This window comes from Alligator mississippiensis, chromosome 11, assembly GCF_030867095.1.
Source record: "Alligator mississippiensis isolate rAllMis1 chromosome 11, rAllMis1, whole genome shotgun sequence".
NCBI lineage: Eukaryota > Metazoa > Chordata > Crocodylia > Alligatoridae > Alligator > Alligator mississippiensis.
Window position 1 is genome coordinate 62770634 of NC_081834.1, and position 15349 is coordinate 62785982.

Below are 15349 nucleotides of genomic sequence, written 5' to 3' on the forward strand. Positions count from 1 at the left end.
CCCTCAGCCTGTACCAATCTGTCCATGCAGTAAAATTCATTTCTGACCCTAGATAAGGCATTGGTCTGAGCAGGGGTGCAAGACCCTCTGGCCAGGACCCTCTGACTTTGGTCCCAGCAGGAACATTAGCAGAGCCCAGTCATCACCCCCAGCCTGGGCTGCAGCCAATGCCCAAAGCCTCTGAGAATGACTTAAAAACATCCTGACACACGTAGCAGTGAAGGAGCGGTGGGGGAAGAATTCCCTCCCAGCCCCATGTGGCAACCAACAAAGCCCAGAATGCTAGGAAATACCCATGGATACAATATGCCAATGAAATATAACTTGGCAGTGTGGCCGATAACCATGGGGACAGGTTGAGTTGAGTCTAGGAGACCTGGATTGCTTGTGGAGGAAGTGATCAGTCAAGCAACATGCATTTGACATGGCCTAATACATAGTTGTACATGGCATGGTAGAAGCTTAGGATTGGGGGGACCTTGAGGGTCATTGAAGGACACAGAAAGTGAGCTGTGCTATATGGGACCTCTCTCATTGGAAGGAGGGACTCTGAATAGTCTCCCGTGATTGTGCTGGAAGCCAGCAGCAGGCAGGGCGCAGCAGGTGAATGGTACCCTGGACTATCTGACCTGGGAAACCCAGCAGAGAAGCAGGGAGGTGGAGTCACTATCCAGGATGAGGCTGTCTAAGAGCAGAGGGCTCTTTAGTCTAGTTGACAAAGGAAGAACATGATCTGGCAGCTGATTTTCATAGGATTATGGGAAAATCAGGCCGGAAGGGACCTCATGAGGTCACATCTAGTCCTTCCCTGTTCAAGGCAGGATCACCCTTGACTAAACCATCCCAGCCACGTGTCCTTCCAACCTGCCCTTGGAAATTCCCAGGAATGGAGAGTCCACCATGTCTCTGGGGAGCCTGGTCCAGTGCTTGACCCCCCTTAGAGTCAGAAATTGCTCTTCATCTCCAGCCTTGGTTTCTTCTGCTGCAGCTGGAGGCCATTGCACCTAGTCCTATTTCCTGTGGCCACAGAGAAAAGCCCACCTCCATCCTTTCTGTCATTGCTTTTCAGGGACTGGAAGAGATGATCAAAGTCATCCTTTCACCTTTCCTTCCCCTAAATAAATAACTCTAGCTTTTCCAGCCTTTCCAAATCAGTTCTGCTTTCCAGGCCTCTAATTATTTGTGTTGCTCTGTGCTGGACTCTTTCCAATCCTGTCCACATCTTTCTTGAAGTGGGCCCAATACTGGACACAGTGCTCCAGAGGAGGCCTCCGTTGTGCTGAATCAAGTGGAAGACTCACTGCTTTGGCTTTGCACGTCACACTTCTGTTAATGTAACCCAGGAGGCTGTTGGCTTTGTTTGCAACCAGAGCATGCTGCTGGCTCCTATTCAGCTCACAGTCTGCTGTTAGCCTCCAGGTCCTTCTGTGCAGGACTGAAGTTCAGCCAGTCATTCCTCTATGTGGATTTGTGCATGCAGTTATTCTGTCCAGAGTTCAGGGCTTTGTGTTTGTCCTTGTTGATATATGAAGCCTATGTGGTAATGAGGATGGGAAACAACCACCGGAGCAGCTGATTCAAGGGCAGGGCAAATTCTCTTATCCCCTGGAGCTTTTCAGAGTATCTTAAAGGAATTCTAGTCCAACCTCTATTCAGGGAAGGATTTGCTGTTCTCAAACCATCCCAGGCAGGTGCCTGTGAGTCTCAAGTGGACATCTTCTCCTAACAGCCCTGCAGGAGCTCAAACTCGGGGATGGAGAGGCAGGAGTCATGGCTGAGCCTGTCCAAGTTGTGCAATGCACAATGTCAAATCAGGTGACCTGCTCTTCTGGCCTGAGAAACTGACTGAATTGTGAGACGCACAGGAAGAGGAGACAAGGGAAGGAGAGAAAATAGAGGGGAATGGAGGAGAAATGCAGAGGGATGGAAAGAAACAGAGGCTAGAACATGGGAAGGAAAGGTCAGACAAGGAAGGGGGTGGCGGGGATGCTGTGAAAAATGAGAAGATCCATGAAAGCCTTAGCTCCCCAGGGTGGGCTCTGACCTGTGATGGCCTCAGTGGAGATAGGGCCGAGGCGCTTTGGCCCAGAGATGCCGTAGAGGTTAAACTTGTATTGTCGGGAAGGCAGCAGGCCAGGGACAGTGGCCGTGCGTGACCTCCCGTCCACAGGCAGGGCCTGGGGCTTCCCCTCTGTGTCTCGGTACTGGATGATGAAGGAGTCAAATTCCCCCTCTGGGACAGTCCAGGAGAGGCCCACGGAGTCATGGGTGATGTTGGAGGCTGAGAGCACTCCCAGGCTGGGCCGGGCCGGGGCCACTGTTGGCGCCTCCTCTTCTTCCTCCTGTGGGGCTGTGGCTGCAATGAGGAAAAAGGCATGAAAGTCATAGGGGAGGTGGGGTCTTCAATGGAGGATCCCCCTGAAGTTTGCTTCCAGTGAGCCTGTGTGGGGGTTAGAAACAGGAACAGGGTCTGATGGGGCTTCCTGTAGACAACCATGCCCTGTAGGGAGAATCAGACCTGGGGGTGACAGTGTTCTGGAGCACAACTCAGGAGTGCCACTGAGGACTGCAAGAGGGCTGTGAGGAACCAAGTCCTAAGGAAGAAAAGAAAAGCACTTGGCCTTTGAGATATGACAGCATGAACTCTTGGGGAATGAAAGAAAGAGGAGAGGAAGTTGGCTAGGAAGGGAAAATAGGAAGAGCAGGCCAAGGATCATAGGATCATATGAAAGTTGGGATGGAAGGGGTCTAATGAGGTCACTTCTAGTCTAGCCCTTGCTCAAGGAAGGATCATCCCATCCCAGCCAAGTGTCTCTCTAATCTCTGACTGAACCATCCCAGCCAAGTGTCTCTCCAACCTGCTTTTAGAAATCCCCAAGGATGGCGATTCCACAACCTCTCTGGGCAGCTTGTTCCAGCGCCAGACCACCCTCAGAGTCAGCAAGCTCCTCCTCACCTCCAACCTCAATCCCCTCTGCTACAGCTTGAGGCTGTTGCTCCCAGTCTTCGAGAAAAGCCCATCTTCAACCTCTCTGTCATTGCTTTTCAGGGGTTTGCTGGGGGAACAGAACCCAGGACCCAGTGCTCCAACCTGACCCTGGGTGGATATGACTGACCTGCTTTGCAATCATTTAGAGGAAAAGGGTTACATGGGCTGCGACCCAAAAGAATAGATGAAAGGGTCATGAATAAACTTTAGAAATGGATTGACAAATTTTAAAAAATGGATTCTTTAAAGGAGACAAACATGGGAAAGGATGATTTTTCCCTTGCAGGCTGGCAGAGCTCCAGCCTGCAAGGGGTTGTTTGGGGTACCACCTGCCCCCCCCTTCTGCCCCACAGACTGGGGGGCCGAGGCCTGGGGGTAGAGGAGGGCAGTGGGTCAGGAGTGAGAGGCACTGGGTCAGGACTGGCCATGAATGTTTATAAATGGGTCCTGGTACAAAAAGTTTGACAGCCCCTGAGTTAGAGGTTTAGAGAGATTGTGGCACCGGTCAGCAGACCCCAGCTTGGGCTCTTTTAAAAGAACGCTCTGCCTCCAGCTTGCAGAAGCTGTGGAAGATTTCAACCCCTTCCTAGAGCAGAGTGAGACAGTTGTTTAAACTCACTGCATAAATCTCACCTGAAGCTGAGATGAAGGGCTCAGTGGTTCCTAAGCCCAAAGTCCTTTACCTTTAAACAGAGGGCTCTCAGCTCCTTTGTAGAACTGGGTGGTAGATGGAGATAAGGCCTAGACAGACACCTCTATCTACAGCCAGTGGGAGAACTGTTCTGCCCATGCTCAGAGCACCCTGTCGTGCAGTGTGTTGCTTCCTGGCATGGCGTGGGCTGCCTAGGTGAGGCGTGTCTGTATGCAGTGGGAATCAGGTGTGTGCCTTTTCCTTGCTCTGCTTTACCTGGATGCAAAATTAACTGAGGTCTTGTTTGTCAGAGTGGCCCCTCTTTGGTCCTCACTGCTGAGAGGGGATGGGGGCAGGGAGGGGGGGCAGGGACAGAGGCAACCACAGAAGGTAATAAAGGTGGGGGGTGAGTGGGATGTTTCAGGCATGGAGAAGGGAAGGAGCATGGGATCTAACATGGAAGAGGGAGAGAAAGGAAAGCAAGAAAGCAAGCAAGAAAGAAAGAAAGAAAAGAGAGAGGAAGATCCAGGAGGCAGAGGGGCACCCTGGAACATCATTCCTGGAGACCTTCCTGGGGAGAAATGCAATATTTGAGAAAGGGAGCACGTGGCCCACTGGAGAAGAGCATGAAACATATAGAGGGAGGTGGGCAGGAGGATGGAGGGAGGGAGCTGATATGGCCTGGCTGTTGTCCTGGAAAGGTCCCTGGGCAGAGCTTCTCAGCAAGGTGGACACTGACCTGTGAGGACATCGGTGGAGACAGGGCCATGGCGTTTGTGCCCGGAGACACCATAGAGGTTGAACTTGTATCTGTGGGAGGGCACTAGGTCAGGGACTGTGACTGTACGGGATCCCCCATCCAGGGGCAGAGCCTGGGGCTTCCCATCTGTGTCCCTGTATTGGATGCTGAAGGAATCAAAATCTCCTTGTGGAACGGTCCAGGAGAGGCGGACGGAGTAATGGGTCACGTCAGAGGCCCAGAGCTCCCCCAAGCTGGGCTGGGCTGGGGTTTTATCCTTCGCCTGTGGTGCTGGGGCTGCAACAGAGAATTAAGGACAGACTGTAGGACATGGCTGGGAGGTCAGCAGTTTGTGGAGTCCTTTGCTGGGGAGAAGGTGGCACTTTACACCCAGGAGAAAATATGGAGAGGGCAACAGCAGGAGGATGACTCACAGGGGCAAGGTCTCATACCTGGGAAGGGAGCTGGATCCTGCTGTGGGAAGGAGAGCTGAGGACAGAGGGATGGAGATGAACGTATGCAGAGAGGGCCTGGACTGCCTCACATCCACCCACCTCCATACACATTGCACCATCTCTCCATTTGTCCATCCACTCTTCCCCACATTTAGCCATCTGTCCATCCATCCATTCATCCCCATGCGTACTGCTCCATCCATCCATATGCTTATCCTTTGCTTATGCACAGTGGTGTCATTTACTGGTCTGCACAGGGTGGACTCTTCAAAGCATCCACTCTGAAGGTCCCTGCCTGAGGGCCAGGGTCTCTGCTGCCCTGTGAAGCAAAGCAGAGAGAAGCCAGTAGTCCTGGCAGGAGTCACTGACCTGTGATGGCATCAGTGGAGATGGGGCCATGGCGCTTCCTCCCAGAGTTGCCGTAGAGGTTGAACTTGTATCGTCGAGAGGGTGCCAGGCCAGGGATAGTGACTGTGCGGGATCCCCCTCTAACAGGCAAGGCCTGGGGTTTCCCTTCTGTGTCCCTGTACTGGATGGAGAAGGAATCAAACTCTCCCTGTGGGACAGTCCAGGAGAGGCGGACGGAGTCATGGGTGATGTCAGAGGCTGACAGCTCCCCCAGGCTGGGCTGGGCTGGGGCTATTGGTGACTCCTCCTTTTCCTTCTGTGGAGCTGGTGCTGTAACAAAAGGAAGAAAGAAGAATGAAAGGCCCCGCTTTGATGAATGTGGTCTCTGGAGACTTTCTGCTTTGAGGCAACCTGTTGGGTCACTTCAAGCTCAATTGCATCCAGTTCTGGTCCCCCATGTTCAAGGAAGATGACTTCAAACTAACATGGACAAATTGGCTACAGGGGTGACCGGGGGAATAGAGATCCAGTCTCACCAGAGAACAGAAGAGCTTGAAAGACAAAGGCTGAGAGAAGGCCTAATTGCTGTCTTCAGACACCAATCTATGGGGAAGAATATAAGGTAGCTCAGGAGCTTTGAAGCAAAGAGTCTTGGGACAGCCTCCCAGGGCAGCCCAAACTGGTTTTGCAATGGAGCCAGATTGGGTTCCCTGACCTGGCTGCCTCAGACAGGAGGGGCCAGTCTGGAAGACCTACAGGATCCCTTCCCAGCTGATGTTCCCATCATTTGTCTGGAGTACTCGAGGGGTAGAGATAGGCAGAGGACAACTGGATTGCGGGTTCTGGATTCTCCAATGTGCCTTCAAAAAGAGGTCCCTGCTTCAGCAGACAGTATCCTAGGTGTGCTGCAAAGCAAAGAGGATGGTGAAGGGACCCCTGGATGCAGGCACCAACCTGTGACAGTGTCAGTGGAGATGGGGCCAAGGCGCTTCTGCCCAGAGATGCCATAGAGGTGGAACTTGTATCTATGGGAAGGTGTCAAATTGAGGATGGTGATTGTGTGGGTTCCCCCATCCACAGGCAGGGCCTGGGGCTTCTCCTCTGCATCCTTGTACTGAACAGTGAAGGAATCAAAGTCCCCGTGGGGGACGGTCCAGGCGAGGTGGACAGAGTCGTGAGTGACATCAGAGGCCGAGAGCACCCCCAGGCTGGGTTGGGTTGGGGCAGCTGTTGGTTCTTTTTCCCCCTCCTCCTCTTCCTCTTCCTCCTCCTCTTGATCAGAGGCTGCAACAGAGAGAGGAAGAGAGTGATGGATCAGGACCAGAACAACATGCACATGCAATCCTCCAGGGATTTGTAGCAAAGAATGCCTACGGGGTCTGCAAGCTGTGGGAACAAAGACCATAACAAAGAGAAAGTCCTGGAGAAAGGTTAATTCAGAAGCTCTGTAGAAATTCACACCAATTTCTTCATATCTGAAACTGGAAGAGACTACAAGAGAATCTGGCCCGATCACCTGTGAAACACAAGACAGAGGCCATCCCTCAGTTCCCCTGGGCTGAATATATCTGACTCCTGCTTCTAGGTGTTGGTTCCTGTCCTGCCTTCCTCTTCTCATTTTAAGTGCCCTTTGATACCTGGTAGATGTGATCATGAGAGAAAAGGCAAAACAAGAGGGAAGAAAATGGCAAGGCCTTGGAGGAGAAAAGTCAAAGATGGACAAGGGGAAGGGAACAGAATAGTTTTCCCCTGCAACACTAGAGGTGTGAGGGCTGCTGGCCACAGCCACTGACCTGTGGCAGCAGTGGTGGAGATGGGGCCAAGACGCTTCCGCCCAGAGATGCCATAAATGTTGAACTTGTATCTGTGAGAAGGCAGCAGGTTGGAGACAGTGACCATGCGGGAACCCCCATCCACTGTCATTGTCTGGGACTGGCCATCTGCATCTTTGTACTGGACGAGGAAGGAGTTGAAGTTCCCAGCCTGGATGGTCCATGAGAGGCGGAGAGAATCTGGAGTCACATCAGAGACTGAGAGCTCCCCCAGGCTGGGCTGGGCCTGGACTTCCTCTGCCTCTGGTCCTGAGGCTGCAACATAATGAGAGAGGGAGAATGAAGGAGGGGGAAGGAGCCATGTCAGCTGATCACAGAGGCTGTGAAAGGAAGAAGGAAAGGATGACAATAGCAGGGAAGAGGTGAAGGCAGGTGTAATGCTCCAACTGGGAGGAACACTGAAGCATAGCAGCAGAGTCTAAAGCTTTGGTCCATCAGAGCTGTAACCACAGAGCTGGGACCACACCAGCTGGAAGTCAGTAAGAGGTGGCCAGAGTGGTGCCAACCGTATTGCTCAGGATAGGCACAACTGGAGTAGATGGAGATGAGGTCCAAAGAGGAGAAAGGCATTGATGGGAGCAGGATAATTTGCAAGCTAAGCGCATGCATATTCCTCAGAAGCAGAAGCATCCTATGTGAAGTCCTGGCCCAGGAGCTGGCATCCTCCCTGAGCTGCAAAGGCAAAGAAGAGAAAAGGAAAAGAGTCGGAGTCTTCAGAAGTAGCCGCTGACCTGTGACGGCATCGGTGGAGATGGGCCCATGGCGCTTCCGACCAGAGACTCCGTAGAGGTGGAACTTGTATCGTTGGGAGGACACCAGACTGGGGACGATGACCGTGCGGGATGTCCCGTCCACGGGCAGGGCCTGGAGCTTCCCCTTTACATCCTTGTACTGAACAATGAAGGAGTCAAACTCCCCTTGTGGGACAGTCCAGGAGAGGCGGATGGACTCATGGGTGACATCAGAAGCTGAGAGCTCCCCCAGGCTGGGCTGGGCCAGGGCTACCGTTGGTTCCTCCTCTTCCTCCTCCTTCTGTGGGGCTGCAGCTGAAACAAAGTGAAGGTGGAAGAGTGAAGGAGGCATCTGCTGCTTCCTCAGCTATTTCAGAAGGCTGCAAAGGGTTTGGAAGTCAAAGAGAAGGCATTGAGGAAGGCAGGAAGGAAGGCAGGCAGGCAGGAATGAAGAAGTTCCACAGGTGGGATGGGAATCTCCAGGTTCTGAGCATCCTCTCCTGATGTCCCAGTTAATCCCAAACCACTGGGACTTAGATAGGTGGCCAGAGTGACACCTCCCATCCTGGCTCGGGGCAGGTGCAGCTGCAGGTATAAGCAGGATGTGAAGATAAGGCAGTATCTCAAGACGAGAGGGGATGCATGGCTTGGACCCAGATGCTTTGCAAATGAGGTCATGCATATTCAGCAGAGTTTGTGCTTCCATTTGGATATGGTCTCCAGGTATTAACCTGTGAGGAGAACAAGTGAGGAAGGATGGGGGAGAAAAACAAGAAGATAGAGAGTCTGGCCACAGCACTGGACCATCACGACTACACTCTTGGAAGGCTGCTCAATGGAAGTCCAAGGCCAGTGGCTGGTGTCCCTGGTCTCCTGCACAGCAAAAGAGAGATAGGAGAGGGGTGGGCACTCTGAGGAACAGCTGCTGACCTGTGATGGTGTTGGTGAAGACAGGGCCTTGGCGCTTCTGCCCAGAGATGCCGTAGAGGTTGAACCTGTATCTATGGGAAGGTGCCAGGCCAGGAATGGTGACCACACGTGATCCACCACCCACAGGCAGGGCCTGGGGCTTTCCCTCTACATCTTTGTACTGGACAGTGAAGGAGTCAAATTCCCCCTGCGGGACAGTCCAGGAGAGGCGGACGGAGTCGTGGGTGATGTCGGAGGCTGAGAGCTCCCCCAGGCTGGGCTGGGCCGGGGCTACCGTGGGTCCTTCCTTCTCTTCCTCCTGTGGGGCTGAGGCTGCAACAAAATGAGGAAGGGAGAGAGAAAGAAGCATCCTGCTGTTGTCAGCTGCTCCCAGAGGCTGGAAAAAGGCAGGAAGAGGAAAAGAAGGCAGAAAGGAAGGGTGGGGGAGGGTAGCACTGTATCCGAGTTGGGAAAGAGAATATACTAGATCTTGGGGGCTGCTAGAGGTCATGGAGAGGAAGTGAAGATGGGAGTGAAGGCAGGTGGTGCCTTGTGTCCTAACTGGATACCAGTCTTCCAGTTTGGGGCATCTGCTTTTGATCTCCCACCAATGAGGCACATGCCAAACTGTGTCCCCAGGCTCGGCAGAGTCGCTGGGGTAGGTACGCTAGGGCTGGACCCATGGATTACATTTCTGAAGTGCCTGAGACTTGGAGAAGCGGACAGAGCAATGCCCTAGCCCACTGAATCTCAGCCCTGGTGCCTTGAGTTCCCTTCAGGGGTGCCATGGCATGTTTGCACCCTTATATGTGCAAACATGAATCACAAGATAAACCCTGAGATTTCAAACAGGCCTGAAAAGGCTAGGGTTATGTAGTCTGGGGAAAAGAAAACTGAAGGAGGATTTGAAAACGGTCATCAAATTTCTGAAGGGCAGTGACAAATAGGGTGGATATGGGCTTTTCTCTGTAGTCATAGGAGACAGGACAAGGAGCAATGGCCTCAAGCTGCAGCAGAGGAGGTTGAGGTGGGAGATGAGGAGGACTTTTCTGACCCTGAAGGTGGCCAGGCGTCAGAACCGGCTGTCCGGAGAGGTTGTGGAATCTCTATCCTTGGGGGCTGTCAAAAGCAGGCGGGACAGACACTTGCCTGGGATACTTTAGTCAGGGATGATCCTTCCTTGAGGAAGGGGCTGGTTTAGATTGTCTCATGAGATCCCTTCCAAACCAACTTTCCAATGACCCTATGACCATATGGCCTGGCTGAGGGTGGGCACATTTGGTTGGAGGTTGTTCCAACTGTTGGGCACGTGAAGGGAATGGTGTTCCAGAAGGAGGAGGAATGCAGGGATCGGAGGAGGATGTTTAGCGATTGAGCTCACACAGAGTCACTAAGGAGAGAAACAGGGTTGTGGCATCTGCTGCATATGGGCTCCAGGCTAGAATGGAAGTGGCAGTGTTAGATGGAAGTGGCAATGTGTCCAAGATGGGAAAGGAGATGCCCAGTTGTTGGTGTCCTGTCTTAACCTCCAGCCAGGGAGAAGCAAACAAAGCTAGGTCTTCCTGTGATGTAGCATGTATGGGGTGTGTAGTTCAAAAGCATAACAGCAAAACACATCTCCCCAACTACCTGGGAATGGGAGAAGTGACTTAGAAGACAGGGAGGAGGAGACAAATAAGGGGGTGAAGAAAGAGATAGGACGCAGTACCGGGGAATGGAGGCAGGACTCCTGGAAGCACGTTCCCAGAAGTTCCTGTCTGGTGGCTCGCATCCCTGTTGCAAAACAAAGCAGAGAGAGGGAAAAGGGGCAGGTAGTTTCAGCAGCAGGCGCTGACCTGTGATGGCATTAGTGGAGACGGGGCCATGACGTTTCCTCCCAGAGACTCCATAGAGGTTGAAAATGTATCGTTGAGAGGGCACCAGGTTGAGGATGGTGACCGTATGGGTTCCCCCACCTATAGGCAGGGCCTTGGTTTTTCCCTCCACATCCTTGTACTGGACAGTGAAGGAATCAAACTGCCCCTGTGGGATGGTCCAGGAGAGGCGGACAGAGTCATGGGTGATATCAGAGGCTGAGAGCTCCCCCAGGCTGGGCTGGGCTGGGGCTACCGTGGGTCCTTCCTTCTCTTCCTCCTGTGGGGCTGAGGCTGCAACAGAGGGAAGATGGAAGAGTGAAGGAGATATCTACTTTTATCAGCTGGTCCCAGAGACTGGAAAAGGGCAGAAAGAGAAACAAAAGGCAGGGAGGAAAGATGGAAGTGGCAATGTGTCCAAGATAGGAAGGGAGCTGCCCAGTTGTTGGTGTCCTGTCCTAACCTCCAGCCAGGGAGAAGCAAAGCTAGGTCTTCCTCTGATGTAACATCTATGGGGTGTGTAGTCCAAAAGCATAACAGCAAAACACATCTACCCAACTGCCTGGGACTGGGAGAAGTGACCGGTATAACACCTGAAAGCAGGGTTTAAGGTGCATGCACCTGGTGGGAGGTGGAGCCAGGGGTTGGGGGAGAGGAGGAAGCGTTGTTCTCAGCAGCAGATAAAATTTATCCATAGGGAAAAAAAAGTTTTGCAACTGAGGTTGTGCATGTTCATCCCAAAGCCAGGGGAGGTTGTTCTGTCACATGCATATGGGCTCCAGGTCCCTGTGCCTATGGAGAAAACGAGACAGGAGAAATGGAGAAAGGGGGAAGGAGAGGGAGAGCCCAGATGCCTTCTTGCAATGTAGAAGCTGGAGTCCAGGGAGCTTCTTCCTGGACAGTCCGGCTGGGTTGCCAGTGTCTAAGCTGTGCCTCAGACAAAGAAGAGAGAAGAAAGGAGACCATCAGACACTGACCTGTGGTGGCCTCAGTGGAGATGGGGCCATGGCGCTTCTTCCCGGAGACTCCATAGAGATTGAATTTGTAACGTCGGGTGGGTGCTAGGTTGGGGGCGGTGACGGTGCGGAATGACCCATCCACGGGCAGGACCTGTGTCTTCCCCTTCACGTCCTTGTACTGGACGGTGAAGGAGTCAAACTGCCCCTGTGGGATGGTCCACGAGAGGCGGACGGAGTCGTGGGTGATGTCGGAGGCTGAGAGCTCTCCCAGACTGGGCTGGGCTGGGGCTACCGTGGGTTCTTCCTCCTCTTCCTCCTCTTCCTCCTGTGGGGGTGAGGCTGCAACAGAGGAAAGATGGGAGAGTGAAGCAGCTGTCTGCTCTTTTCAACTTGCCACAGAGACTGGATAAGGGCAGAAAGAGGGAAAAGAAATCAAGGAAAGATGGAAATGGTGACATGTCCAAGATGGGAAGGGAGTCAGCGAGTTATGGTTGTCCTCTCCTCAGCTCCCATCAGGAAGGGGCATAGAAAACTTCATCTCCACGAACTGCAGAATCTCTGATGTAGGTAGTCCAAAAAATGTAACCACAGAACACATCCTCCCAACTGCCTGGGCCTGGGAGAAGTGCCCAGTGTAACACCTGACAGTAGGGCTAGGAGTCCATGAGGATCTGGGAGGCAGACCCAATGGCTGGGGAGAGGAGGAAGTGGTGTTCCAGGCTAGAGATAAAACTTATCCATAGAAAAAGAGATGTTTTGCAAATGAGGTCATACATATTCATCCCAGATGTAGAAGAGGTTGTGACATCACATACCTATGGGCTTCAGCTTTCTGTGCCTATGGAGAAAACATGACAGGAGTAATAGAGATAGGGAGAAGGAGAGCAAGAGCCCAGATATCCTGCTGAAATGTAGAGGATGGAGTGCAGGAGCTTCTTTCTGAAAAGTTGTGTCTGGTGGCCAGTATCCAAGCTGTGCCCCAAGCAAAGAAAAGAAAGGAGGGAAGGTCATCAGGTGCTGACCTGTGGTGGCCTCAGTAGAGATGGGACCATGACGCTTCCTCTTGAAGACACCATAGAGGTTGAACTTGTATCGTTGGGAGGGCACCAGGTTGGGTATGGTAACCGTGCGGGATCCTCCATCCATGGGTAGGACCTGGGTCTTCCCATCTGCATCCTTGTACTGGACAGTGAAGGAGTCAAACTGCCCCTGCGGGACGGTCCAGGAGAGGTGGACTGAGTTGTGGGTGATGTCAGAGGCCGTGAGCTCCCCCAGGCTGGGCTGGGCTGGGGCTACCGTGGGTTCTTCTTCCTCTTCCTCCTGTAGGACTGAGGCTGCAACACAGGAAAGATGGGAAAGTGAAGGAGCTGTTAGCTGTTTTCAACTTGCCCCAGAGGCTGGATAGAGGCAGGAAGAGTAAAAAGGAAGCAAGGAAAGATGGAAGTGCTGACATGTCCAAAATGGGAATCAGTGAGTTGTGGGTGTCCTTTCTTGGGCTTCTATTAGGAAGGGGCGCAGAAAACTACAGCTCCATGAACTCTAGAGTCCCTGGTTTAGGTAGTCAAAAAGTATAACAGGAGAACATATCCTCCCAACTGCCTGGGACTGGGAGAAGTGACCCATATAACACCTGACAGCAGGTCTTGGGGTGCATGAGGATGCTGGGAGGCAGACCCAATGGCTGGGGAAGAGGAGGAAGGGATGTTCCAGGCTAGGGATAAAATTCATCAATGGGGAAAAAACCAGATGTTTTGTAAATGAGGTCATACATATTCATTCCAGATGCAGAAGCAGTTGTGATGTCATATGCATGTGGTCTCCAGATTCCTGTGCCTATAGAGAAAACAAGACAGGAGGAATGAAGATAGGAGCCCAGAAGCCCTGCTGGAATGTAGAGGCTGGGGTCTAGGGACCTTCTTCCTGGAAAGTCACGTCTGGTGGCCAATGTCCAAACTATGCCTCAAGGGAAAAAGAGAAAGGAGAGAAAGCCCATTAGGTGCTGACCTGTGGTGGCCTCAAGGGAGATGGGGCCATGGCGCTTCCTCCCAAAAACACCGTAGAGGTTGAACTTGTATCGTTGGGATGGCACCAGGTTGGGGATGGGGACTGTGCGGGATCCCCCATCCACGGGTACGGCCTGGGTCTTCCCCCCTATGTCCTTGTACTGGACAGTGAAGGAGTCAAACTGCCCCTGTAGAACGGTCCAGGAGAGGCGGACGGAGTCATGGGAGATGTTGGAGACCGAGAGCTGCCCCAGGCTGGGCTGGGCTGGGGCTACCGTGGGTTCTTCCTCCTCTTCCTCCTCTTTCCCCTGTGTGGCTGAGACTGCAACAAGGAAATATGGGAGAATGAAGGAGCCATCTGATGTCAGCTGGTCCCAAAGGCTGGAAAAAGGCAGGAAGAGAAAGAAAAGATGGGAAGGAAAGACGGAAGGGGCAAAGTGTTGAAAATGGGAAGGGAGTCAGTTATGAGTGAGGGATGTGCAGGAATGTAACCACAGAACACATTCCCCCAACCACCTGGGACCAGGAGAAGTGACCCGTGTAATATGTGAGAGCAGGGTTTGGGGCATGTGTGGGTGGTGGGAGGCAGATCCAGTGGCTGGGAGAGAGGAAGAAGAGTTGTTCCAGGCAGGGGATAAAATGAATCAATTGGAAAAAAAGAAGTTTCACAAATGAGGGTCATGAAAATTCATCCCAGAGGCAGAAGGGGTTGTGATGTCATGTGCATATGGTCTCCAAGTTCCTGTGCCTAGGGAGAAAACAAGACAGGAGGAATGGAGGTGGGAGGAAGGAGAGGGAGAGCCCAAATGTACTGCTGGAATATAGAGGCTGGAGTCCTGCAAGCTTGTTCCTGTAAAGTCCTTTCTTGCGGACAGAAGCCAAGGCGTTCCCCCAGCAAAGAAGAGAGAAGAGAGGAGCCCATCAGCTGCTGACCTGTGGTGGTCTCAGTGGAGATGGGGCCGTGACGCTTCCTCCCGGAGACACCATAGAGGTTGAACTTGTATCGTCGGGAGGGCACGAGGTTAGAGACAGTGACCGTGCGGGATCCCCCATCCATGGGCAAGGTCTGAGTTTTCCCATCCACATCCTTGTAGTGGACAGTGAAGGAGTCAAATTGCCCCTGTGGGACCGTCCAGATGAGGTGGACAGAGTCATGGGTGACATCGGAAGCTGAGAGTTCCCCCAGGCTGGGCTGCGCTGGGGTTACTGTGGGTGCTTCCACTTTTTCCTCCTGGGGGGCTGAGGCTGCAACAATGGAAAGATGGGAGAGTGAAGGAGGCACATATTGTCAGCTGGTCCCAGAGGAAGAGAAGGCTGTGATGTCACATGCCTATGGCATCCAGGATCCAGCGTCCATGGAGAAAACAAGACAGGAGGAGTGGAGATAGGAGAAAATAGAGGGAGAGGTGGATCTATTGCTGGAAGATAAAGGCTGGGAGCTTCCTTCTGAAAAGTCCTGCCTCGCAGCTAGTGTCAGTCTTTGCCCCAGGCAAGAAGAGAGAAGAGAGGAGAACATCAGACACTGACCTGTGGTGGCCTCAGTGGAGATGGGGCCATGGCGCTTCTTCCCAAACACTCCATAGAGGTTGAACTTGTATTGTTGGGCGGGTGCCAGGTTGGGTATGGTGACTGTGTGGGATCCTCCATCCACGGGCAGGGCCTGGATCGTCCCCTCTGCATCCTTGTACTGGACAGTGAAGGAGTCAAACTGCCCCTGTGGGACGGTCCAGGAGAGGCGGACGGAGTCGTGGGTGATATCAGAGGCTGAGAGCTCCCCCAGGCTGGGCTGGGCTGGGGCTACCGTGGGTTCTTCCTCCTGTGGGGCTGAGGCTGCAACAAAGGGAAGATGGGAGAGTGAAGGAGGCATCTGCTGTTCTCAGCTTTCCCCAGAGGCTGGAAA

The 15349-nt window shown here is 52.9% G+C and overlaps 1 protein-coding gene across 1 annotated transcript in view; it reads right to left on the minus strand.

Annotated features, from left to right (window-relative positions):
* TNXB (tenascin XB) overlaps positions 1–15349 on the minus strand; it is a 69028-nt gene that overhangs the window by 31787 nt on the left and 21892 nt on the right. The window contains exons 20-32 of the mRNA XM_059715232.1: positions 14977–15279; positions 14383–14694; positions 13451–13771; positions 12469–12780; positions 11465–11785; positions 10470–10781; positions 8656–8967; positions 7726–8040; positions 6956–7249; positions 6117–6446; positions 5184–5492; positions 4360–4656; positions 2045–2356 (exon numbers count right to left, since the gene is read on the minus strand). Coding sequence (XP_059571215.1) covers positions 2045–2356; positions 4360–4656; positions 5184–5492; positions 6117–6446; positions 6956–7249; positions 7726–8040; positions 8656–8967; positions 10470–10781; positions 11465–11785; positions 12469–12780; positions 13451–13771; positions 14383–14694; positions 14977–15279 — 4050 coding nt within the window. The remainder of the gene's footprint in view (positions 1–2044; positions 2357–4359; positions 4657–5183; positions 5493–6116; positions 6447–6955; positions 7250–7725; positions 8041–8655; positions 8968–10469; positions 10782–11464; positions 11786–12468; positions 12781–13450; positions 13772–14382; positions 14695–14976; positions 15280–15349) is intronic.